Source organism: Tympanuchus pallidicinctus, unplaced genomic scaffold, assembly GCF_026119805.1.
Source record: "Tympanuchus pallidicinctus isolate F22 unplaced genomic scaffold, pur_lepc_1.0 scaffold3, whole genome shotgun sequence".
Classification (NCBI taxonomy): Eukaryota; Metazoa; Chordata; class Aves; order Galliformes; family Phasianidae; genus Tympanuchus; species Tympanuchus pallidicinctus.
Window position 1 is genome coordinate 91,133,120 of NW_026294747.1, and position 26,239 is coordinate 91,159,358.

Genomic DNA, 26,239 nt, shown 5'->3' on the forward strand with positions numbered 1-26,239 from the left:
CTCATTGGCATTATAAAATTGTTATTTTGGGTTGCTGTTGTTGTAAGGAAATTTTACACTTTTTGTTATTCATTTTATGGGCTCATTTCTGATGTGTATGGTAGGGCAATGTAAGATAAGAGAAAAGAACAGGGATATAAATGCACACATGCATACTATTTAACTTGCCCTACATATGCCAACACCTAAAAAAATACAGTTCATAGGTGAGAACTTTAAACAGTTTACGAGCACTACTACTAGCTTTAAATATTATTTCTGACATCATTAAAAAGAGTCAAATGGGAACACAAAATGATATACTTAAAGCCTGAACCATTTTTTTTTAAACCAGTTGTCACCCTAATTGGTATTTTATTTTTAAGAAAACAAAAAGTACAAAAGTGCTTATATGAGCAAGATTGTTTACAAACCCATAAAAGACAGAAATGCTTGTTCTTCCAGAATGTATATTGTTCCTTCAGAGAGGAAACCCTTTGCCTGTTGCCTAGGAGAATATTACTGCTTTTGCACTGTAAAATTAAATTAGTACTTGGATGCTGAACAGGTTGATAACATCCTGTTCTGTGATGCAATCCATTCCTTTCCCTGTGAACCCTTCCATTTATTTGTGACAGCAGTCATCTAACCATTTGTACTAGATAAAGAAAAACAATACATTTCCAAGAACTACATAGCTGAGATTTTCTTATTATAGTTATTCATTGTCCCAAGAGGAATAAGATCTGCAGTCTCACCACAGTGTGCCCAGCCAGGTACAGCCCTGAACAAAGATGCAGAACAATTTAAGTGCAGTAGAAAGGTTGTAACAGGACTTACATCAGGATAGTGTTGGTAACTATTTTCAGTAATACTCCATTATACAACCAATGTCAGCTGTGAATCCTGCTTTAAAAGCATGTTCTGCAGATTTCATTTCTGGAACTGGTGAAAGCTTCTTAGCTCTTACCTTATCATCAGTTTACTGATCTGTTTTATACCTGGTTTGCAAAATTATGACTCTCTAATCCTAAAAAAGGTGAAGCCAATGGTCTTGGGCATCTGCTGTAAAAGCTGGAGGGTGTTTTCTACACAAGTAGCAGTAATTTTGTTCTCTACATTTATTTCTAAGCACATATCAGCAGGAGTATTAACCACAGGTTAGAAATTTAACGTGGTACCATTAATGTGATATCTGCATTTTCCACTAACCAATGTCGGGCTAAAAAAGATAATTAGATTTTGTTTTATTTTAGTAGTGGGATCCCAGTGCATCTGTTATGGATCTAACAGTCCTTGGCAGTGTGCAGAATTTTTTTATTCCCCTAAGAAAAGACCTTTCTGTAATTTTTGAAATTCATGTAGGGGTAGAAAAAACATCACTGGGATCATCAACTGCAAAAAAATCATACGCACAGACACAACCTTTATATATGTATACACACACACACACGTTATCTTATAAAATTCCACTTCTGACAATAAAGTATGCAAACACTTTTCATATTTTCTAAGGACCACATGTTGCATGCTTAAGCATTTCCATTTTTACTGACCCAAAAGCTAAAAACTTTTACAAACAGAAAGAAAAAAAAAATATCAGAACTGTCTACATAAAAACTAATTCTTGTAAAGTTTAAAGCAGTAAGTATACAAATACTATAAAATCCAGCCACTCTAAAAGGGTGGTTGGTGTAACTGATGACAGTAATTAAACATCCCCATTATATGCTTTTATTGAATTTTCTAATTTAAAATGTTATATCAAAACACTTCAAAAACGGGCAAAGCAATACACAACATTAGCACCTTTTTGACTCAATATGCATACACGCATTACTTACATCAAGTGAAAAGTCAAAGAGAAATCTCTTTTCTGAAGACGTTCAAATGCATTTTATTAGTTCGTTCCTCTCCCAATCCCCATTTTTTTTAATCATGCTAACTCAGCGCAGTGGATCTTAAAATATACCCATATTGTTTCTTCCTGTAATCCAGACATTCCTGCTCTATGATTCTCATTATTGCTCCCAGTAGCAGTGGTGTCACACCAGACTGAGCTGGCAGACGCAGAATCAAAACTGTGTTATGATTAAACAGGTCTATAAGAAAAACACTCCAAGTTGCAGAGATTCTTTCCTCAGCAACCATTATTTTTAATGAGGCCAGTTTACTTTTGGAATCTTGGCAAAAAACAGTCATTTACTCTAGTCCTAGAGCAATGACTGCAAACTGGGCAAATATAAAGATTACATGCAACGTAAAATCTGCATGTGCATATCATTACTCGAGGAAAGCATGATGTGCTGGGAAAGAGGCCTGTCAAGCTATCGTGTTTGTTAATGAAAAGAACAGTTTTATTCCAAAACAGTCTACTGTATCAGATTTGATAGAGCAAGTGTTAACTAAACATTGTGCTTAAAAGCTTTGATGAGAAAATCTAACACGTTAAACCAAGAAACAGTTCAAGGACAGCAGGAGGCAATTCCAGAACACAGGCACAATCTATAAAGGCAAAGTACCACAGCTTTTTGATGTTAAGTAAGTAGCAATATCAGTATACAACAAAGCTTAAAAGCAGACTGTTGTATCAAGTTTAAAAGTTTAATATCCAGGGTCAAAAGCCTCAATTACCTATTCTACTACTACTCCTCTTAGGGCACAGATCAATGCTACTTTTAAAGACTTATTTGCTTAAAGCATTACCTGAATGATCATCTTTTTTTCTTATTCTCTTAGTATCTGGATTTTTAGTATTTTCATTATGCTGCATCTCAGACATTCAGACTAAGGCAAAACACGTATATTTGGACTTGAACAAGGTGGGAGGTCAGAGACACTTAATTTGAAAACATACATTTCTTAAAATGGGCTGTGTCCATTAAGTGCACTAAGAAAAAGGGCAATAGCACAAGAGGAGTGGCACTTAGTAAAACTGCAGGTAAATTACTGCAATAGCATTTAGGCTGAAAGCATTAAAGTACACATTCAAAAAATACAGGAATGGGAAAAAAAAAAAGTCCCTCTTACGCAGACTAGGGATTTATTACACTTTTGACTACGCTATTGTATTAAATTTGTCAAACAGGCCACATGACACATGTTAGTAAGCATGTAATAATTTAGTTAAGTGATGAAAGATGATTTCCCAGTTTTTTGTAAGGGCCGTGTGCTTTCTTTTATCTGTTTCTAAAGCAGTATGGAGGGTATGATTAAATAGAACCTAAAAAGCATTTGTAAGGCAAAAGAAGATTCAAAAACAATTTCATAAATTTGCTTTTCTTAATTTCATTTTGGAGATATCAAGATACCTTTACACTCGATACAAGAAACCATATGGATTCCTCTACATATACTCTTATGTCTCTGCACTCCACAGCTTTTAAGAAATCACTGTGAGCATCCCAGCAGACAAATCTAAGTTCATTCATTAACTTAAACAGGAATACAGCTCTGTTGTTATTGCCTTACCAAAGAGTAAATACTCTGGTATGGCAGTTTTAATACTTCTTAATGTTTGTAAACAAAATGTAGCACCACTACTGTTTAAAGTAATAATAATGATCATATATTATAAATTAAGCCCTAAAACCTAGAGAAAATAAATAAATGGAGTGAAGGGGAGAACTGTATTCTGTACCAAAGTTTTCATAAATTATCCAGTGCTCATGGTGAGCAGGCTAGGCTACAATGCCACCTGGTGGCTTAGAAAACATACCAGGATTCTGTGTGAACAGAGCTTAATGGTTTGGAAAATATGCAATATTCTATAAAAATACCAAACATGGCAACAATGTTTAAGTTAATTATTTGCATTTCTTAGCTAACTAGTCTTTTTTCCTTTATTGTATTGCTTCTGTTGCAGTGTTTTATTTAAGTTTTAAAGCTTTATAGTGTTCAAATCTAACCAGCTAGGATTTTACAGTTGTTTTAAATAATGAGTTGAACTTGCTGATGAATGTATTACACTGTACACATACAGCCTAATTCACACAACCATTAAAATTGAATTCTTCCCCATTTGAGGAAAAATCAGATGCAGCAGAAGTCTAAAAGGAGGGTTACTGAAATGCTTTGTAAAATTACACTGTATAATTAATTCCATAGTAAGAACTTTTTTATGGTGTGTGTTGGTGACCTTTTATTACCATCAAGTTCACAATGCTGGTGGGCTGCCTTTTAATCCCTCCGCAGACAAAGGCCCTAAATAAACACAGATTCCTTCCTGGGAAAAAGTCCTCTCTGGTTAAATGGTAAGGAAATGAGTAAATCATTAGTAATCTTTAAAGCCAAAGCTATAAACTCAAGTTACCTTAAGTTAAAATGAAAGTGTCCTGCAAGAGTTTCAAAGTTCTGTCACAGATAGAAATCTCCAGCTCTTGACTCCAGACTAGGCGCCAGCTGATAAACAAACAATTTAAGTCAAGAGCTGGAGAATTCCCAGCTTTTTCATTTAATGGCCTTGGCCAAGAGTATTTATTGCCTCCAGTTTTATTCTCACTTAGCTCTAAGAGGAAATTTAAACTCATCATTATCTTAAAGCCCCATATGGGCCACAGTCAACTCACCTGATAGAGCTCCTTTTACTCTGCACAAGTTCTACTCCCCACTAGAAGTGATGTAATAGTGTAAACTAATTAAAAGTAGTTTTAGGCTGACTTTTTAATAGACTAAATAAATTTTGTTCAATATGGTTTATATTCCCACTTTGGGCAGTAATGATTCCAAAAAGTTTAACTTCACAGTTTCCAGTCTAAGCTACTAGTAGTTTATTCCATAAAAGACAATTGAAACAAACAAACAAACAGCCTTTTGCACAGGAGCATCCAGGTGTTAAAACAAACTCCTTTGGAAATTCTTTGCCATAAATTGATTCCCTGGCACCAAAAGATGCACAGAATTGTGAAAAAGCAGACTGCGTAACATTTCTGACACTTCTAACAAAACATCTCAGGAATGCTAATTCATATGTAATTAGAACGCTATATTTAGAACACTATATTTAGCATTTGTTCTGGTTTTACAATGAAAACAAGCAAAAACATGGAGGTAGAAATTAAATTTTAACTAGGCACTGGTGGCTAAGCCAAGGTGTTGAAGGTAATGAGCAAATTCAACATGGAAATACTTTGTCCTAACAGAAGAGGAAGATAACATGATCCAGTGTCTCAGGCAACACCTTCCTTCTGTTCTAAAAGCTTATATAATACAGGAGGAGGTTACAATTCCTTAGTAGAGAATTCTAGTGCTTATTTCAATTCAGAGATTTTTAAATCCATCATGAATTAGATTCAGCACTTGTCATCTCATCTCCGACATCTTCCCCAGATAAAACCCATTGGTCTTATATATAAAGGTTTAGAATCTTTTAGTTAAGAAATCAATTTCACAATTGTCAAAGACAGAGAACCTTAGCAGAAAGTCTACCATGCCTAAAGGGTTAATGGAAGTCAAACTTGAAGCCAGAAGGTTGTATTCTCCTCCCACCCAACCCCCTCCCCCAGAAATACTTTCCTAACCTGACTTGGCTGAAAAAGGCAATTAATTGTTCCAGTGTCTGCCAAGACTTCTTATTCCTTTAAAAATGCAGATAGTGTTTGAGACAGCTGGCTATTCCAAACCCAGGTAACACTCCTAAATGTGGAAAGAATGAGGGAACATGAATTATGATTAGTATCTTCAATGGATTTAAAACAGACAGACTGACAGATATCTGAAAGCTACTGTATTTCAAACATATATTATTTAAAAAGGAAAAGATGTTATCTAAATGTCTGCACAGCTACTCTAAGTATAAGGAAGCAGTTTAATGCAAATTGCATTAAAATGTGTAATTAGTTTTTCCATCTTGTTAGGAACTAAAAGCGCAGGCAATTTAAACACATGCACACACACAGAGCAACCACAAAGTGACAGACAAGAACCCTTCCGAGCCTGAGCCATTGCAATTCCTACAGAAAGTATTAATTTTAGGTCAAGTTGAGGTCACTGCAAGGCAGAGAAAAGAAACACTGAAGACAGTAGTCTGCCAAGTATCTGGCTTAGTACTGAGAACAGAAATGCAATTAAATCCTTATTTGTTTTTCTACAATACTAAGAACTCTAAAAGATACCACAATGCTAGGGAAAACAACAGAAAATCCAGAAAATTAATCTCGCATTTCTACCAATGAAGAAGCTCACAGTAAGAAATTGCTGGCTGATCAACTGCACTTGGAGTCAATGTAATAAGAACATTAATCGCTTGCATAATAATGTGAAACATTCAAATATTATTAATAGCTAAAACACCGTAATTTATACTTAGCATATATAATTTATAGGAAGTTATGATTACACTGCATTAGTGTAATAATAGAAATTACTTTTAGAAGAGGCAGCAGTTCCTTTTATCTCGTGACAGTACTTCCATTACCACCAAACACAACAGATTGTCTTCTTGTAACTTCTGGCTTATAGGACATACAAGTCACAGGATGTATTTTTAAGAAATAATCTCCCATTTGAATAAACAGGGATACCAGTCTGTAATATTTTTTTGTGCACTTTTCAATAGTCATTCCTATTCTAGATGTACAGCACACAGGTTAGATGTGAGGCAATATTAGTAATTTCTAAATACTAATCAGAGGGTTTCACAAACGTGAGAATTAGCACAAAAAAAAAAAAAAAAAAAAAAAATCAGGCAATCCTTCTGTCCTTTTCTTAGTTTGCTTGCTTCTATTTGTTTAAGAAAAAAGTCAAGAGTGCAACACTTAATACAGTGGCTTTATGCCTGAATTAAATTGCACCCTCCCTACCCTTGATTTTCCTGCAGGTTAAATACACTGGAAGCTACAGAGTTCTCTCCCATTCATATTGACCTTTACATTTGTTGGTTTCCACAGGGACTGTGTGAGGCAAAGTAATCAAGTGCTGAACAGATCACATCCCAAATTTTACCATATACACATTATAGAGCTGTCAGAAATGGCATCCTCAACTTGGGAAAATTTGCAAAAAACATGCAAGATTCAGCTGAAGCAACACATGCAAATGACCATGATTAGGTAGATAGTTCCTAGAAACTTGGCAAAGCTGCAGACAAAGTTGTATAGTTTCAGCAACCTACATGAGCATTAGGAACAGTAAAATCTCCATGCTAAAGCCACACACCAATAAAAGAAACACTCCTAGTTGCTTCTTTTGCAACTGCAGTCTATGCCAGGTACTTACAGACAAGTACCCTTCAGCTAATAAACCTTCTCCAGTTGTCTTTCTCCCATGAAGTGCTGTATATTCTATCACTGGAAATCCAGGGCAACATTCAGAAATTAGAAAACGTGCTTTATTTCACGAGCCAATGCAGGAGATACTCAAGTCATTATAGAATCAAGTAACAGAGACTCAAGAATGCTCATTCCCAGTGTGACCTCATTACAAACAGCAGAATACGTAACACAGAGGATCAGGGAAGAATGGACATGATTTCTGCTTGAGTTATAGAATTAGGAGGTGAGGGATTTTAAGATGAATCCAATATTGCTGTACTGAGGAGACATGAATACAATAGTAACAAAACATAACTTGTCCAACACACATGATTCCGCTTCAAAATCACATTTGCAGGAGACATTGCTTTGAAAATAACCATAAAACTGTGAATCCATACTATCCCATTTCCAAGAAAGGCAAAAAGGAGCAGAAGGCATTGTGTCAAATTATACTTTGACAAGGTTTAAATTACATATCAACAAGGCTAGATATAAAAAACAAAACAATAAATCCTTAGATGTAGGTGACACCAAACAACAAATCCTGTGTGTAGTTCAGGATGAAGGATATTTCCAAATAATTAATACTCTTAGATGTACTGATCCCCTTATTGCTGAACTACTTAAAAAAACAAAAACAAAAACAAAAACAAAAAAAACCCAACAAAACAAAACAAAAAAAAACCCAAAAACCCTCAGATCCAGAAGCTTAAAGGGTTTTATGCTACACTGGAGCTTTAGAGCTGTACTTGGTCACAGGCTCACCTATAGCTACTTCTAATGATATGGGATCCCATAAGTGCACATAGCTTAAATTTCTTGATTATATCAGTGACACATTACTTAGTTTTGATAGTGAAGTGATAACACGCCTTGTGACATCTGCTGCATGAAGAAGCTTCTGTTTCCAGAGTACAAAACCTTCAGTGCTTTTAAATATTAAATATTAATGCCTGTGATTTAAAAATAAACTAATAACATTTGAAATGAGCTGTCTGTAAAACATTCAACATTTGGAACACTGAGGAATTTGTCAACATCTGGAGCCAGGAAAAACAAACACAAACAAACAAAGTCTTGAATGCTTCAGTGGGATCCAGTGGCCTACAGTTCAGAAAGCTGCTGATACTTGTCTCCACAACTAATTTTACCTTTGTCTTATTGACAAGAAAACAAAAGCAGACAACAAAACACAAATCAGTTTTATTATATGTTTGTCCAATCAGTAAAAATTACTCTACTAATCCAAACGCACTACCTGAAATAGATGACCTCAAAATGACGAGGACACAAGAAATTGCCAAACCACATATCCTCTTCTCACTTTGTTTTCCATTCAGTAGCTTTTTCTTCTGTGTAATTCAACAGAAGAGGAAAAAAAGCTATTGTAGTTTGCTGCTTCTTGCATAATGTGATGAAAGAACTGACTCAAAGACTTGTTTTCTATTCTCAACTGTATTATTTGGTCTAATAAAAGTTTGTCTCTCTGTATGCAGTCCTCCTCCTTTGTATTCTTAAACCACCATGTAAAAGAACACTGGCACTGAGTTACTATGAGTGCTACTGAGTCATTATAGATATGTTATTTGCGTGGCAAGAATTTAATTAGCATAATACTACAGTACTTCAGTAAAAATTTATTACTAGAAGGAGCCAAAATGCCTCTGTGGTTCAGCATTTAGGAACATGTGAAACTGGTAATGCATACCACTTTTAGACTTAGAGGATTAGTGCACCCAAGTAGTAATTCACACGCATCCCACAAGCAATAGCAGAGCCATGGCAAATGCCACTCTTAGCCGCATAGGGCTATATTTGACTGACAACTGCATTTGGCCTGTCTTTTTCCAATTAAACCCCATCTGTTTGCTTTGCTGGCTTCAGGCTTCTCAACAGAACATCTACATTATGTTACTGCATCCACTTCCCCCAAAGTGTTTGATGCCAGAAGCCTGGAGATGCTTCTTCGAAACACGTTGTTGGGAGAGGCAAACAAGATGGGCGTGTGGGTGGGAAAGGATGTTTGGCATGTGAGTACTGGGAGTGACTTGAAAGAAAGCATGGTTTTAATAGCTTTGGCACATCCACGGAAGGGTTAAGTGCCTACCAAAAAAAGGTAATAAAAGCGCCATTTTTCTTTCATTATATAGTCTGACCGAAATGTTTCTGAAACCAAAAATAAAGAACGACCAAATTGATTTAAATGAAATCCTGTACAAGAATTTGTGCTTGGATGAAAATGGGGCATTTGAGCCTGAAGCAAAAGTAAAACCACCAAGTTATAAACTTCTCAAAGGGAAGGTTTATAATGGATATGCCAACAGACCCTTAAATATAGTGGAGCTGTTAGATGCCAACATATATATAACTTTAGTTTTTGTGGTCAGCTAATGATAAAACAGATACAGTGCAAATGGATACAGTAGGGTTCAGATTCAGTAAACAGTAAGGGCCAAGAGTGCATGTTTGCATTTTTAGACAAGTATAGTACAGATTTGATGCTGGCTCTGAAACAGCCTATAAGGGACATATGGACTTTAAAGTAGTACACAAGCCATATTCTGAATTCTTGAGGCCTTGTAAAATAAAACCTACTTAACAAGCTTTGCTGCCTACTGTTTCAATCCTCTAAGAGTCCTTTAACCATTTTACCAAAACATGCTTCAATCAAATTTGGTATAACTATCTGCTAAGGAAAACAACATGCTAAGTAAGTATACATAATCACCTTCCCTAGTATGAATTGCTAAGCATACTCATACAGCGCAAAAAAAGAGTGTCAATGACAGAACAGTAACAGATCTGCCATCTATTTTATTACATGTCAGTTACTCCATCACTAATAGAAATGCCTTCCTGTAGCCCAGTTCTGTTCAGCACTGGAACATGTGTGTACAGTTATATGTCTGTTGGCCCTGGGAAACATTTATTGCATTGTTCCACAGCAGTCAAGCCTTACATCTTATGACACGTAAAGGCAGTGAGTGATGCTATTAGTATTCACTGTGGGACTTCAATCTTGGAGCAGGTGGGAGCACTCAGAAACAGCCAGGATGAGAAGATGCTCCAGCTTAGGAAGTTCTCCCGTTTGCCAGATCCAAATCAGCTTCTCATTTGGTCTTCCACTACAAAAATCTTCACAGTGCCCTAGTATCACCTCTAACTTCCCACTAATGTAAGTCCTAAGATGAAAATGTCTAGAGATAGGAAAGCTCTAAAATACAGCTCTGTTACAACAGGGCCTCCTGCACTGATAATGCGCAAGCAAAAAGGTTCTCACCCCCACCTGCCAATTAAATTCTCAAGGAGGAATAAAAATATCTATTCTTCCACCATATTCAACACATTATTCAGGGAAAAGATTACATAGCTGATCTCTCATACAGTTTTCAGGCCATTATCAATTGTAGCAATTTGGGGAAACAGATTCATATCAGACAAACATGAGACATCAACCAAGCCTGAAGAACTCACCACATATAGTCATATGCCTGCATTACTACCTGTAGTTAAAACCTGAATTTATGTTGCTTACTGAGAAGTCATGAATTTAAGCAAAACCAAGAGATCTAACAAACAAAACACAAGCTGCACACTCCTCAGCTCAAGTAATCTTCTCTGTACTCACTGAGGCAAGTACATGAGCAGCCACAAGCCATGCACTCCTACCATATATTCTCAGAAAGCAGATTGAAAACAAAAAGACAGCAAAAAAAAACACCAAACAAACAACATGTTTCTGACAGCACATTTGCAAAGCAGCTAGGATCTAATAGTTTACAACAACTCAAATAAAATAAATGAGTAATCATGTCAGTTTAATATTATTGCCAATGATCTGAATTACATATTTAAAAAGCCCCAGAAGTTTATGAAGAGTTAAATACCATATAACGATAGCATCAAATCATTATGTGATTTAAAATACATAAAGGACTTAATAAAGTGATACACCACGTTTTACACTTCCAATTTTACTGGAGATGAATTCAATATTCTTCCACAGTTCCTCTTCAGCTAAATTAATTACAAGAACGAAAGAGATGACTACATTTTAAGAGTTAAAGTTGAAGACCAAGCACAGTACAGCAAGTCATTTTGTTTCCACTTTGGGTTGCATGCTGTGCTTTGCATTAAGAGAACCTTAATTAGAAACTCTATCTTTCCAGTTAAGGAACTCATTTGTCCTCTGCATTAGAGGAGATAGAAGGAGTGAACTAACAGGATTAAATATCGTTGAAGACACTGAAAGGTGAACATTTAACACAGTTTGTGTGCTCACACCTGAATTCTAACTGCATATCAACAGTGAGAGACCACACTGTTTTTCTTATGCTTTTGTTTTGTCATACAAATCACAGACTCCTTAAATGTGGCTGAAGCAGAAAGTATTAAGAAATCTTGTTTTTACCATGTGCTCTTTGAGAATTAATCAAGAACACAAGTTTAATCTGTTGAATTGTCTCAAAGCCAGCAATACTAAAACAACATAAAAATTGAGTAATATTCAGGTATTCGTTTGAAGTACAAAGGGAATTACCTTTTTTTCCCCCTCTCTTTAATGGCACAACTTAAGAAACCTGTCAGAACAAAGATGTTCTCCACTATAAGGCAATTTTCTACAAGCTAGCAACTTACAATGATTTTCCCGTCTAAACCCCCACCTCACTCCACTCATGACCATGATTTTTAAAAACAGAAGTAACTCATAACACTAACATCATTCAGATGAGGGGTAACTGAAGATCAACCTTCCTTTCCTCCTACTGATCTTGATTCAGCCATTGAAAGAGTCAGTGAACACTGTACTTTCAAAGATCAGCCTCAAAGGCCTCTGCACCATTAATGAAGGGCAGCTGACCCAACAGCAAAGTTTCTCCTACCTGCTTTATTCCTTTCCTTTGAAGTAGTGTGCATTTAATGGGGCTAACAAAGGAGTCTTCTTCTCCTTTAAGCAAAAAAAGAGCAGTTTCAGCCTGAAAGTGTCCCAAGACACTGGTTCAGGTTCTTTAGGATATTAACATTTCTTCTTATGTGTTCAGTGTAAGACTTACTGATTTGTTTTGCAGAATAAGACAAATTAAAGCTTGCCATTTTAAGTCTTCAGAGGCCAAATCCACTTAACCAAGTCAGTTTCTTTGGATTGGTGTGGGATTGTATTTTTTGTTTAAACAAGAGGAAGTTGCACCAGTAAACTGAAAAAGTACACTGGCAACACTGAATTGTTGCAAGTACAACAGCTTTTAATTAAGACCAGAATGAACTGTGTTTTCTCTAGGGCACCCCAGGTGCTTGCAGCTGGTGAGGAATGTCCTCAAGGTGAAGGCTGCAGTGAGGGCGTAGTGTACTTCTAGTTCTGCTCTGTGCTCCCTGCTCCACTTTATGCATCTAGCTCCAGTGTGCCATGGTGTTGGGCTCATTCCTGGTGTGTGCCATCCACTTTTAGTGCAGCAAAAGCAGGATTCAGAGGGAGACAGGGTGTTACTAAGAGCTGGTGCTGGTCATCCCCACCATCCCAAGCACAAGAGTCGTGCTAAGTTCCTTAACAAGATGAAAAATATACTCTTTGAATCACACACTGTGTAACGAGCAAAAATAGAAGATGATGCTCATGGACATTTAAAAGCAGAACAAATCTGGCAGAAAGCTTCAGAGTCATCAATGCATTCCAGAAACATTTCCAAACACCACCTGTACCTCCTTAACTTTAAAAGTTCCCTAGAAGTAGTAAATCTTAAATAAATAATTAATTAGTTTTCATTTCCCAGGACTTACAACTGGCTGAAACCTGAAGATCTTTCTTATTCTGTATCTCTCTCTAAATGCTTGATGGGATGAACCACAAGTAAACAGAGGAGCTATTATGAAGTCAGTAATAGTTTACATGCAGCTATGGATATTAGAAGCAGTTTTATTGAAAAAAGGAATGTTGGCCATAATTCCAGAGTTATCCCTTGCTCTTTTTCAAAGAGTGCCACAGGGATTTTCAACTTCTATCTGGACAATTTTCTTTTAACTGTTTTTGAGCACCATGCAAGTACACCACTGAATTGTAGACATTAGAGATGGAAAAAAAAATGTATTAGATCATGTAGCCATCCCTCCACCAGTTAACAATTTTTCCCTGCAGAATAGTTCCTAGCACTTTGCCCAGTACTGTTTAAAGCATGTTGAGATGCTTGGCTTTAACCACCCCCTCTGGAAAGTTATTCCACAGAGTGTGAAGAATGTTGTTAGGAAGTTTTTCCTGGTAGACACAGTATGCATTTTTCTTTCCTTAATAATTTCCAAGCCACTATTCCTGGTTATATCCCATTGGGCCTGCCTGAATAACTCATCTTTACACCTTTCAATAAATGGAGACAGATATGTTTCCCTACACATGGGTCACTAGTTGGCCAGACTACACACATTTTCAAAGCCAAAACATACACTGTACTTTAATAAAAAAATATCAGTCATTCCACCCCTTAAGTCACTGTAGGAATGATGACTCTCTCCACCCCAGTATTTCAGATGACACCCCCAATAAATCTGTTTATTCTTGGTTGGTTATATACTATCTTTATTTCCATTTTGTTGAGAATGTAAAGAAATGTAATGCCCACAGAAGAAAAATACACTCAAAGTCAGCACTTCAGTAATCAAAAGAACTAACCCTTCTGCAATGGAAGCTACTGCCAACAAAGTGATTTCTGCACAGGGTTTATATTTCCTCAGAGTCATTTTGACAACATGTATATTTAAGATCATCTCTCCTTTCCCTCTTCTCTCCAAGGAAACAGACTTCTATTAAAGAAGTTTTATTTTGACAAAAGTTGTAAAAGTTTCAAATATTGCATAGGTATTGGGAATCAGAAGCTTTTTAAACATATCAGATTTCAAAAGCATTTCTTTGTTGTTATGTCCTTCAATGACAGTTAGCCTGATACTTCTCCATCTGTTGTCAGTTACTTCCTGCATGAATTTAGCTTCATGTATGTTTCAGAAACTCAGCAACATTTTCCATAATACCTTAACATTAAAAGATTACACACTGAATTTTTATTACTGTCCCAAAATCACAAAGCTTTGCAACAAAATGATTAAGATCAGAAACATTTGGCAAGAATGTAAACAGAAAAACTGAGAAGCAGAAGTAGTGAGGCAGAAGTTCCATACTTGGGAGCAAAGAGAACATTGTGGCAAACATGAATATGCATATAAGGGATTTAAAACTAAAGCACAAATGCAGAAATAATGATGCAGGCTTCTTGACGGTGTTTCAAGGATTGTAACATATTCCAATCACCTCATCAATAGGCCAAAAAGGCAAGTACTAACAAAAACTCCCCACCACTAAATAGAGAGAATTCCTTCTTTCATGTCTTCCGTGTAGTAAAGAAGTATCCATGTAGTAACAAAGTACACCATCTCTGAAGTTAGAGATGTTACAATCATTGAATCACAGCATGGTTAAAATTGGAAGGGACCTCAAGAGCCAACCCACTTCAACCTACTGCCATGGGCAGCATTGCCCAGATTAGGATGCCCAGGGTCCCATCCAACCTGGCCTTGAACACCTCCAGCAGTGCAGACTGCTCAAAAAAGCTGTGGATGTTTTAGCGTCTTGCCAACCTCTCAATGAGAAATCTGACATCTAATATAAATGTCACCTCCTTTACTTTAAAGCTGCTCCTGTTCAATCAACTAACCTAATCAACTAACCAATCAACTCCTATGAATTCATAATATTGAATTTCTCTTTAAAAATGCATAAAGCTCAACAAATACAGAGGATCCACCCCAGGAAAGCCAGTTTGAAGAGCAGTTCTACTGAGGTTCTCCAACAAAAGACAGATCTATAAAACCTTTATTATGACAAATCTATCATTGATGCTTCATTAGAAAATATTTTATAAGCCAAGAGCTGCAGCATTTGAATCACTTATTACCATTTTAAGACAGTGAAAAATATCTTACAAATAATCTTTGCAAGCATACACAGACATACTCCTAACCTCTGTAAGTCTCTGCTTCTGTTGGAGATGACACCACAGTGATCCTTCAGTGTTAGGGCAAGAGAAACATTCAACAATTTCTAATTGGCCTGTTTCACCTTTTCCATCATGTCATAAATTACACCACTGATACACATTCATTTCTCCAGTTTTGAAATTGTGTCCTTATTCTTCCTTAAAAGAATAAAATCTCAGAACAACAACGAGATCTCCACAGCATTTCTAGACATTGTTTTACTTTGCTCCACGCTAAGGATAGATCCAGCTGAACATAAGCAAGCCTGCAACTCATTCTTCCAGGTCTCACATTTTACTCCATTATCAGACACCAGAATTCTCAATTTGTCAGTGTTTTTTGTAATATTCCTTCCATCTCTTAACAGTTAAGCTGGGGCTTATGGAAGCACTACTGCAAGATGAAATAATTTGAAGTGACAGCTGGATTAAAAACTCCAACCCATGGTTCCTACAAAAATGTGTTTATTGCCATTTTAGCATGACTCCGGTTCTCTAAGACAGCTCTTGTTAACAATTAGCAGTGTGACATTTTTATGGATTTCTACCTTGGCAAACGTAAACGGCAAGGAGAAAGAGCTAAGTTTCTACAGAACCATATCTAAGCAGCTTTCAGCTTTCAGTTATGTACTTGTAACTTCAAAAACATAAAAGCTAATCAAGCTAATACATTTTCCAGCAACATGCAATGCAATATATTTTGGACCAAACAGGAGCTGACAGACAGTATCTGAACACAAACACTGCTTAAAGTGAAGAAGATACCACACTGGAAATTAAAAGCAATAATCCACAAACATTTTATCCACTGTACTTTAGACAGTCTGTATTTTGTGTACTGAATTCAAACAGAGACTGATGTTACAGTTTACAGATATCTGCAAAACAAACACTAGAAAAGTTTGCTCTGAACTGCACAGTGAGAATTAAACTTTCAGTGAGAAGACTAACTTGACCCCAATCTCCAAGTCTAAATTTAGACCTCTTGCTCAGCAAGTACTCCTTGCATGGCAACGGAAGTCAGTTTTAGATATGACTGTGATAATTTGTGCATTAAAAGCCTTTTACATATACAAAGTTGCAGAATCTAATCTTAAAAAAAAATATATATATATACGCTTGTTCCTCTAGATTTTAAAAAAAAATTAAACTTGGATTATGAAGACATCTTCTCATTCACATACACTCACAAAGAGTTCACAAAGCAGGACTGCACTGAAAGCTGTGACACAGCTTTCTCACGGGGACCAACGGATCCTAATCCCAGGACAAGCAAGTGCTATCTCTAAACAGCATTAGCAGCATAATCTGCATGCATTTACTGGGATGTGAAGTATCTTCCAAAGTTAGTCAATGCAAAATAACACTACAGAATGAGCTACATTAGCTTCCACTTAATGGGTCTTGACTGTAAGCTGCAGGTAAATTCTATAAGCCAATCATATGAATAGCACAGCATTACTATATTGGTAGCACAGGCCCACTTGAAAGAGATCAAGGGAAAGAATCTTTCAGGAGTAAGGATGCAAGCAAGCTACTGTAATCTGGCTCTATCTTTAGGCCTTAAAACACTTTGTTTGCAGTGTCAGAATAAGAATAAAAATCAATAGTATTTCTCCATGAAGTTAATAGATAAAGCTATTTTCAAAATATTATTTGGTTTTTGAAATAGTTTCATTACAGTGCAGATTAACACTCATGTCCATTAGGTATGCCCCAAATACTCGAATACACAAGTGGAATAATCTGCCAGTAACAACTAGCAAGCTCACAGGTATAAAAATGACAGCTAGGCTCACTAGTTCCTTTCACCCTACACATTCTCTCATTGATGCTCCTGCCAAGGCTATTGCATTTTACATTGACGGAAAAACATCTGTAAATACACCAAATAGCACACTTTCTCCCTCCTTCAGAATATCACTTAACCTGAAATTCACATCAAACAGCAAATAATTTGTATTTAGATGAACCACTAAACACCAAAACAGCTATGTGTATTCAGACTAGTCAATGGCATTGTGTAATATAAACCCAGTCTCAGCACTAACACTTCCCAAAGAAACAAAACCCAGAAGACAGCTAGAGTTGCTCTGGAATAAAACTTTACTTTCTTTATTTGTAGATTCAGCATAATCGGCCTTTAAGCAAAAAATTATCAATAAAAACAGGCTACAGATGTGTACCCCTCAAAAAAAAAAGTAACTCCCTTTAGATATTTGGGGGAAAGGGATTGAAGAGAACCACATAAAAGACATCAGAATTGCCCAAGGAATAAGACTAAAGCTATGCTATATTTAGAAGAGGATCAGATATGAACATGCCACCCACAACATACATTTCTCCATGCTTTTTATTCCTCTGCAGAGAACTTATTTAACTTTATAAAACAATGTCTAATATTTTGGCTGTGAAGAAGAATCTCGTCTTCCCCATTGTGATCTCAAATATCCTTTGGCTCTTTCTACTTCGTATTCACAACAGAATTGAGATGAATATTTTGATGTCTAATATGTTGCCATATCCTACTTCAGTTTTCACACAAAGATTAAAAAAAAATGGTTAGGTTTTGATCCTCATCTACACTCATCCTGATGACCTGAAGCATCAGCTGTACACTTTCTAGTTTGTTCATCGTGCCTTTGATAAACGACGTAAAACCAAATTATCTCATACTCCTACATTTTTATTATTTCAGGTGTAACTATTTGAATCATCTTAAGACAGTAAAAATAAAGAAAACTAATTACATTATTATTTTCTTTTTTTTTTTAAGAGTAAATTGTGAAAAAAGAAACGATTTTCTCATACAAAATGAATTTTCCTCATCTTCTAATTCAAGGAGTTTCAGATAATAATTCAGCAACAACAGCTAGCTATGGTTCTGCTTTCAAAACTTTGATTTGATGCATCTGCTCTCTTTCATCCACAAAATGAAAGACTTCCCTAAATTATTATTATTATTTTTTTTTTTACAATAGATGCAGTACTCAGAAATCAGTAGTTAGCAATCTCCAGCTTCAAGAATAAACACACACACACACTTCAACCATTATGAATCGGAGGAAACCTCCTACTCTCATTTACTGAGAATGAAATCCTCTTTTCTCCTTTCTCTTAGCTTTAATTTATACAAAATAGAACTGCCCAACAATAACCAAATAGCTTTGTCCTAACAGACATAAACACATGGAGACTGAAGTGATGTGAATACCTGCATCAGAACACAACTTTCTGAAGGAAGCTAAATGAAAAGGACCACGCAACTTGTGAAAACTCAGTTAATCCAGACCTATCACAAAAGCAGATTCCTAGAGGTAAAAACATTCCTAAAGCAACTTAAACACCAAGCTTTCTCAACTGCTCCAAAGTCTGAAGTACAACCACATGAAAGAACAAAAGATACACTGCACTGGAAGATCTGGTTTATCAACCTGTGGTTCTTAACTGCTACAGCACTGCCTTCAGGCAAGAGATGACAAACAGAATCGTGCCTTGTTTCACAGAAAGCATAAAACTCTTTCCACAGAGGTAAATATCTGTCCATGACACAGAAAGCAGACAACATCATCTTTAATGTAATGAAACAAAAAAGAATAGCATACATACAGCAAGAAAAGCAACCCGTACTAACAAGAGCGCAAGAGCGGCAGCTAAGATTGCTAACAAGACAAGACATCAAATGAGGTAAACTGTTAATGAAGACTTACCTCCAGAAACTGGTGCATCCATGAAAACAGCTCCCATTTTCTCAACTGCTTTAGCCAATTCTTTTGAAACTGTAGGGTCTATAGTACTGGAATCTATTAATAATGAGCCTTTCTTCACTTTCCTGAAATAAAGATTAGTTATTAAATATCTGATGCAATTACCATGGCAGTGACTTTTCTCAGCACGACAAATACACATTTTTTGTACGCTAGTAATTGAACAGTTTTAAAATCCACTGAGCAAGGTCTACTCAGCATACATACTCCTGAGTATACACTGCACTGAGTTTGAATGACTCAAAACACAGTAAGAACTAAAAAACACACAGGCACACAAAAGTAATTTTTATTTTTTTAAACTAAATACTACATTAAAAAATAAAATCCTACACAAAAGGAGTCCCCTAGGAAAACCTACCATCTTACAAGCTTTAACAGTTTACCGTATACAGATTACTGAAGATACATTCTAAGCTATGGAACTAAATGCTGATACTGTTTAAAATTTTATATACCTTAATACCCTTTTCTTTCCATATACAATATTTTAAGCATCTTACCAGAATAGTCTGATTGCATTCTTTTAATTATTTTCACAATTTATTTTACATAAAGATCACAACTTGAACATCAAAAGCCCATTACAGACTTAAAAGCAAAGCCTGTAGAAAAATTTCCATGCTGACAACCAGTAATTTTATGCAGATAAATTGTATCTCAAATGGCAGAACATAAAAAGTTGCATACATGATTAAAAACAGGCAATTAACTTTTAAAATGCCTTCAACAACAACAACCTTCTATACTCTTAGCCCTTTTTCCATTCAATTGCACTATTATTTAACGTCCACTGGACCTACAAGCACTATGAAATCTAACAGCATAATTTTTAAGTCATAAAAAGGTGAGTAATTTAAAGCTACATGTTACATTAGACAAAGAGCCTTTCTGCATCTGGAGAAGAGGCTCAGGGGAGACCTTATTGCTCTCTACAACTTCCTGAAAGGAGATTGTAGCAAGGTGGGCTGGCCTCTTCCCCCCCCCCAGTAACTAATGATAAGACAAGTAATAATCAAAGCATCATAGAATGGCTTAGGTTAGAGGGACCTTCAAGATCACTGAGCTCCAAACTCATGCCATGGGCAGGGCTGCCACCCACTGGATCATGGTGCCAAAGGCCCCATCCAAACTGGTCTTGAACACCTCCAAGGATGAGACATCCACAACTCCCCTGGGCAGCCTGCGCCAGTTCCTCAACACCCTCTGAATAAAGAATTTTTTCCTAACATCTAACCTAAGTTTCCCCTCTTTTAGTTTAAAGCCATAGAAGAAGTGAACTTCCCTTGTGTCAGCAGAAATGACTAACACTTCAGACCTTAAGTTTCAGGCTGATACCAAGAAAAATTTATTCTAAGAAAGAGTGGTGGCTCATTGGAACAAGCTGCCCAAGAAAGTGGTGGAGTCACCATCCTGGAAGGCATTCAAGATCTACATAGACGTAGCACTTGGGGGCATCATTAGTGGGCATAGTGGGAATAGGTCAGTGGTTGGACTTGATCTTAGAGCCATAGGATCATTAAGGTTGGAAAAGACCTCTGTGATTCTATACAGTGTGCTGTGGAACAAATTCCTGGAAACAGCAGGATGACTAAGTTAACCCTTAAATGTTCCATAACACCAATGTTCTCTTCAGAAAAAGCTCAAAAAGTAAAATAAAAATAAAAATCAAGGTCAAACCAGCTGTCAGTGAGGAAGCCACTCAGAGCAGCAATTAAAAACTGCTATCAAATGACACTTTCTTCTTTTGTGCATGCACACTGAGAAACTACATGACAGCTTTCTGTATCCTGTTTCCCTCAGTATTAGGTACTCAGAAGATTAACTGGTATAATGCAGGTAGTAAGTACTGCCAAGCAGTCTTCAAAGCACTGCCATCCTGGATACAGTTCTCCCACAGCTGTTTTCCCAGATTTATGGGACTGATCCAATTACCCTTCTTCCCTGAAGGGTATAAGCTACAGAGACTTAGATCTGCTCAGTCCTACTTCGTGCAGAATTAAACTACAGACAGTAAGGGAAGAAAGCAACCATTACTTCCTGTGTTGAAAGCAGCAAAGAAAAACTGCTCTCCGTTTCGCTTTCTAGTCACTATTCCTTAACATAGCCTACAACCAACAACTATAATTTTATCAGTTTTAGAAGACCTCCTGTACTTTCCTCATTTGTATGTATGTTTCTTCCTCTACATTATTAAGATGGATTGCAGTACAATCCTGCAAGATCTAGGTAATGACTAGCCTTAGTCATCTTGCTAGAAAGCAATGAGCACATGGCCAGAAGAGGTTTTAAAATACTATCCATTTATTAATTTGGCAAGCCCCAAAACTATTTCTGTTATTAGTACTCTGCAAATAACGGATTTTAGGCTCAGTGGGAATCCCTCCACAAAAGCTAATAAAACCACCGCTCCAGACTAAACAAACTCTTCAGGTATTTTCTTGATTAATAAACAAGGAAAGGTAAGCCAAAGTGAACAGTTTTCTTCCCAGATCTGAAAACTGAAGCATACCTGAGCTTGGAAATAATAGCAAAATAAAACTGAGGTTTCAGACAAATTCTTATGTTTTTTTTTTCTCCAGTCAAATCAGTCAGACATACAACTGGTAATCTGAAGCTAATTATCTCTAATCTATCTATCATGGTTTTTGGAACAGGGAGAGCATCTCCTTCTTCAAGAACCTTATGGCAAAACATAGGTCAGACTGAATCTTGAAGGAGCCCTATAGTCCACTACTTCTGTGCAAGATCCATTAAAATCACTGAACCCTGGGCCAAGGCCTCAGGCTATGCAGAACATAGAGTTATTGTTAACAGTGTTGTATATAAAAATATTTTCAATAAGCCAAAATGAGAAAGTCACCTTTTATACTCAGAAAAGCCTATTATCTGTAAAGTAAGGAATTGACTGTAACACTGACCTTTGCTCTTAGGTATGAACAGACGCAGACGTTACTGTAGCTTAACCATACTAGACAGTTTGGTTTTGTGTGATATACAACACTAGATTCAAAAATTTTCAGTGATCCTTCCTGTTCATTTTTGTATAAAAATCCCCAAATTCCTTTATCAACAGTAAGGAGTCTGTCAAGACTACAAACAATTAAAGTTGGGATTATAGAGTCTTGTCAGCTATTCTATGTTAATACACTTTTAATACAATGAGAAACAATTACATTTTTCAGAGCATTTCATTTATGAGATTTGATGTCAAGGAAAAGAGTAAAAATAATTGCTGTGAGCAATTATTCTACTTTCACTTGTCTGCAGTGCATAACCTTATCTGTAAGAGACACGAGCGCCTGAGAAGTTTGCTAAGTCAGTCAGTTGTCTTAAAGTCACATAAATTGTTATTCCACTGGAAATAAAGTTAGATTTTAGCCACAAGACAATCAAAACAATCACAGTTTAAGAGTTCTCATGTAATTAGAAATATCAATAATAAAAAAAAGAGAGTATCAAATTAAGCATGGTGAAAGCACGTTAAGAGTCACAGCAACAGTTACGTAACACAACAGAAAGAGCAACAAGACAGCAAAGCAGCAAGGTCCGAGGTCACAGCAAGTAAAGAACTACTCAGATGCAACAAAAATAAGGGTAAGAAACTACTTACCTTCAGGAGGTCTGTAAAGCCCTCAGGTAGATAGGGATCTCCAGTGAGAAACCCTTGCCTTCCCTGCCAAACCTTAAATGAGGTATGGAAAGGGGTGGATCCTGGTTCTGGCCTTTCCGGTCACTCAGGTGCATTGTATTGCTTGCACCTGAGCTCCCCTGAGCTGGCCCTGCCTTCTCACCAGATGCTCAATCACTGCTTCAAGCCCTGACAGCATTTCTACTACAAGCTATCATGTGACAAACACTGTAACAGCGATTTGAGTACAAGAGGGAATTCTTTAGACTACAGTAAATTCTTACTTTAGAATTCCATTTGCTCCTGTGTAAACTTCTATTGCATTGGGACTTGAAGGCAGCATAGTAATAATTCTGTCTGCTTTTTCAGCCACATCTGCTGGGGAATCTGTTACCTTTAAAAGGAAAAAAAGAAAGAAAATTTAAGTAAGCTTTCTCTTTTTGAGAAAGAGCTGCCAAACACTTGCTGAGTTTAAGTATTTGCAATTCATTAGTAACAACTAGGCTAGGTAAAAAAACTAGAAAGCAAGATCTACCCTTATATTGGAAATGTAATTAATTTGGTTTAGTAACATAAAAATTAAAATATAAAAATAAAATAAAAAAGGATGTCTGCTTCTCCAGGACATCTATCAGTGGAAATGTTTGTAATCCATTCATGAATCTTCAATTTGCTCTAGAGAAAATACTGCTCTATGTTTCTAAGTAAGAACAACATTAAGAATCACAAAAATCTCTTTTTTTTTTTCTCAGATTCCAATCTTTTGGAATTTTTAGTTCTTGGATTCCTCTCTTTTAACTGAGAGAGAAAGACTGAGGAAAAACGAAAAAAAAAAAAAAAGACTATCTCCAACCTCACCATAAATAACATCACATAAGCTAAATGAAGTTTCTCAAAATACTATATTGACATTTTTAAAGAAAAAAATTATCAGCTCAAGCATCATTCACCAAAATGTCTAAATAAATTGAAAAATACATTGTTAGAACTTTTAAGAAATATTTGAAGTACAATTTTATATGCATTTATTACTCAGTATGAATAAATCAGAATTTCCATTCTACATGGCATTAGGGCTTAAGAAATTGCAGTTCAAAAGCTTTCTAAAGATTGATTCTCTTCTCTAAGGTATACAAATGAGCAAAGAGATTATCTTGTTTTAACATTCCCTATCTGTTTATACCTACAGGTATTTGTTAACTTTTTGTGTTAGTTTTGATACTAAAGGCACTTATGTGAATACATTATCTTCTAATATACAATGTTTTTTTAAGGTCTTAGCACCAAAGAAAGCATTTTTGTACATGTTGGGAAGAAATGACGAATAACGTCTTAAATGACTTCTGGAATACAAGATAAACTTCTTGACCACTACTACTGTGAAATAAGTAAAAGAAGGGAAGACTGTAAATTCACTGTAAAAAAGTTCTAAAATAAAAAAGAACTTAAAAACTTATCCATTTTGTTTTGAAAGTGTAAGTTAATACTACACAAAATATCTGGTATCATCCACAGATAGAAAAAGAAAACATATCCTCGCCCAAAGAACAAACATTAGGAAGAATAAATTAGGCAATTATAAGCATAAGAGATTCTATACCTGATTAGTTAATTTTATGACTTGTGTATGACACTTTTGCCTTTAGTTCAGAGTGTCTCTGGTTCAGTTCAGTCCCAATGTGTATTATTAGAGGAGTAGAGAGGAAATGTGTAATTAGAACCTGGATTTATATACATCTTCTTACTTGAAAATATTACCTCCAGTATTCTCAAATGTTTGCAAGCTATCAACTGAAGATCTTGTGGTCCATTTTAATCTTTCAACAAGTTGAAAAAAGCAATATTTTGCACACAAATTAAAAACTGTAACCACCTCACATTTTCACTTGGCTGTACAGATAGGATGAAGCTGTTTTATTGTAGTCTGGCAGAGATAAAGAAAGCTCAGCCAACACAGATAGAAGACACAGTACGGTAGTCATCTATACAGAAATTCATTTTTCCATTTATATCTTTCAAAATGTGACAATTTACAATTTGTAATTTCAAATTACAAAAATGTATTATAAAGGAAAAAAAATGAGACTAAGAATGCACACTAGCTGTGACAGAGCTTCTGCAATCACGCAAAGGAAAATCACTTTGCCACCTTGAAGTACATAGCAAAAAACATGGAAATTCAAGTGGGAATTGTTATTCTTGACTTTTTGGTACAAATATAATTAGCAATCTCAGAGGAAACCTATCTAGCTCTTCCAACAAGCAGCATGATTTTTTTTTTATTTGGAACTTTATGTCTCAGAATTAATAAGTCAACTTGAATCATCTGGATGTTATTAAAAAACATTAAGCATTCGAAGTTATTATGAATATGATTGCAACTTTGAAAAAAAACCCCACCAAATACTAATTGCTAACTACTAATATAGAACATACTAGGAAAGACTGGCAGTCCAAATTCCATGTATCTTCTGACATAAGTCAGTTCAAGCTAATTCTTGCAGTATGCAATTGAATAGCTCAGACTGTTCTTCACACTGGTCACTGGCTTATGTCCTCCAGCATGTACATCTGCTTATATTTGTTCTAAAATACTTCCCTATTTTTCTCTTTATATTTACAGTGAGTCAATTAACAGTTGCCTGAAAGGCCATTCTCACTAAATACACTGAAAAATGCTCCATGTTTATGCTGCTTTACTCATCAGCTGACATCAGTAGTTTTTCCAAATTTGACATATGACTCATAGATACATAAGCTGAGGCAAAGTAAGTAATATACATGCACAGCACTGTGAGAAAGAAAAGGTTAAATATGAGGAAAGCAAAAATACAGCAGAGAACAAGAGTGCAGGAAGTTCACTTGCTCACAGTACTACTCATTATTCCCCATTTGTAAACCTGCAATTTTCACCCCAGCTGCTAGAGAGGTGAATAACTCCCACTCAGCCAGTTTTTCCCTTACCAGTTACTACCAGCAGGCAGGTGGCTGCCTCTTTACATATACTACTTCCCAGTTCTTACTTCAGAGATAAGGAAATTGGAGTCATACAATATGCAGTCTTTATAATCAAACAACCCTCGTCTTCCATCTACCCTGGCAGTAGCACTGACTTTAAACAACGGACATTTGAGGACATTTACTGTTTCTTGGGGGGCATCTTTTCACTTCCGTAACATTCCTGATAATTTTACCCTACCAGCCAGATGAAAGAAAAAGCAGTCCTTAGAGCCCAATGTTCCTTCTACATCAGTTTCTACAAGGCCCCTTGGACCCACAAGTTTCTAAGTTCTGAGAAAAGTGTTGAGGTAGGATTTACACCTGTAGATCAAAAAGAGGAAGTTATGTTCAAATATTTTCTTTAAGTGTGTTTTATTTGTGTTTAAGCCTACTCACGTATTCTATTAGTGATTTACAATCTTAAAACATACCTTTGGCTCTTAAAGCATTATAGATCACCTAATATCACACATGAAGTCTTGCAGTGGATGCTAAAGATTCTATTACTGTGGCAATAAGTTACCTAAATGGGCAGGCACAGTAAAGAGATCTCACTGAAGAAAGTGAAATTAGAACATAAGTAATTGTTCAAAC

General features: G+C 36.0%; 1 protein-coding gene across 1 annotated transcript in view; it reads right to left on the reverse strand.

Moving 5' to 3' along the window:
• Nucleotides 1-26,239, reverse strand: part of HIBADH (3-hydroxyisobutyrate dehydrogenase) — an 80,941-nt gene that overhangs the window by 46,084 nt on the left and 8,618 nt on the right. The window contains exons 3-4 of the mRNA XM_052696807.1: nt 22,930-23,039; nt 18,958-19,079 (exon numbers count right to left, since the gene is read on the reverse strand). Of these exons, the coding sequence (XP_052552767.1) occupies nt 18,958-19,079; nt 22,930-23,039 (232 nt within the window). The remainder of the gene's footprint in view (nt 1-18,957; nt 19,080-22,929; nt 23,040-26,239) is intronic.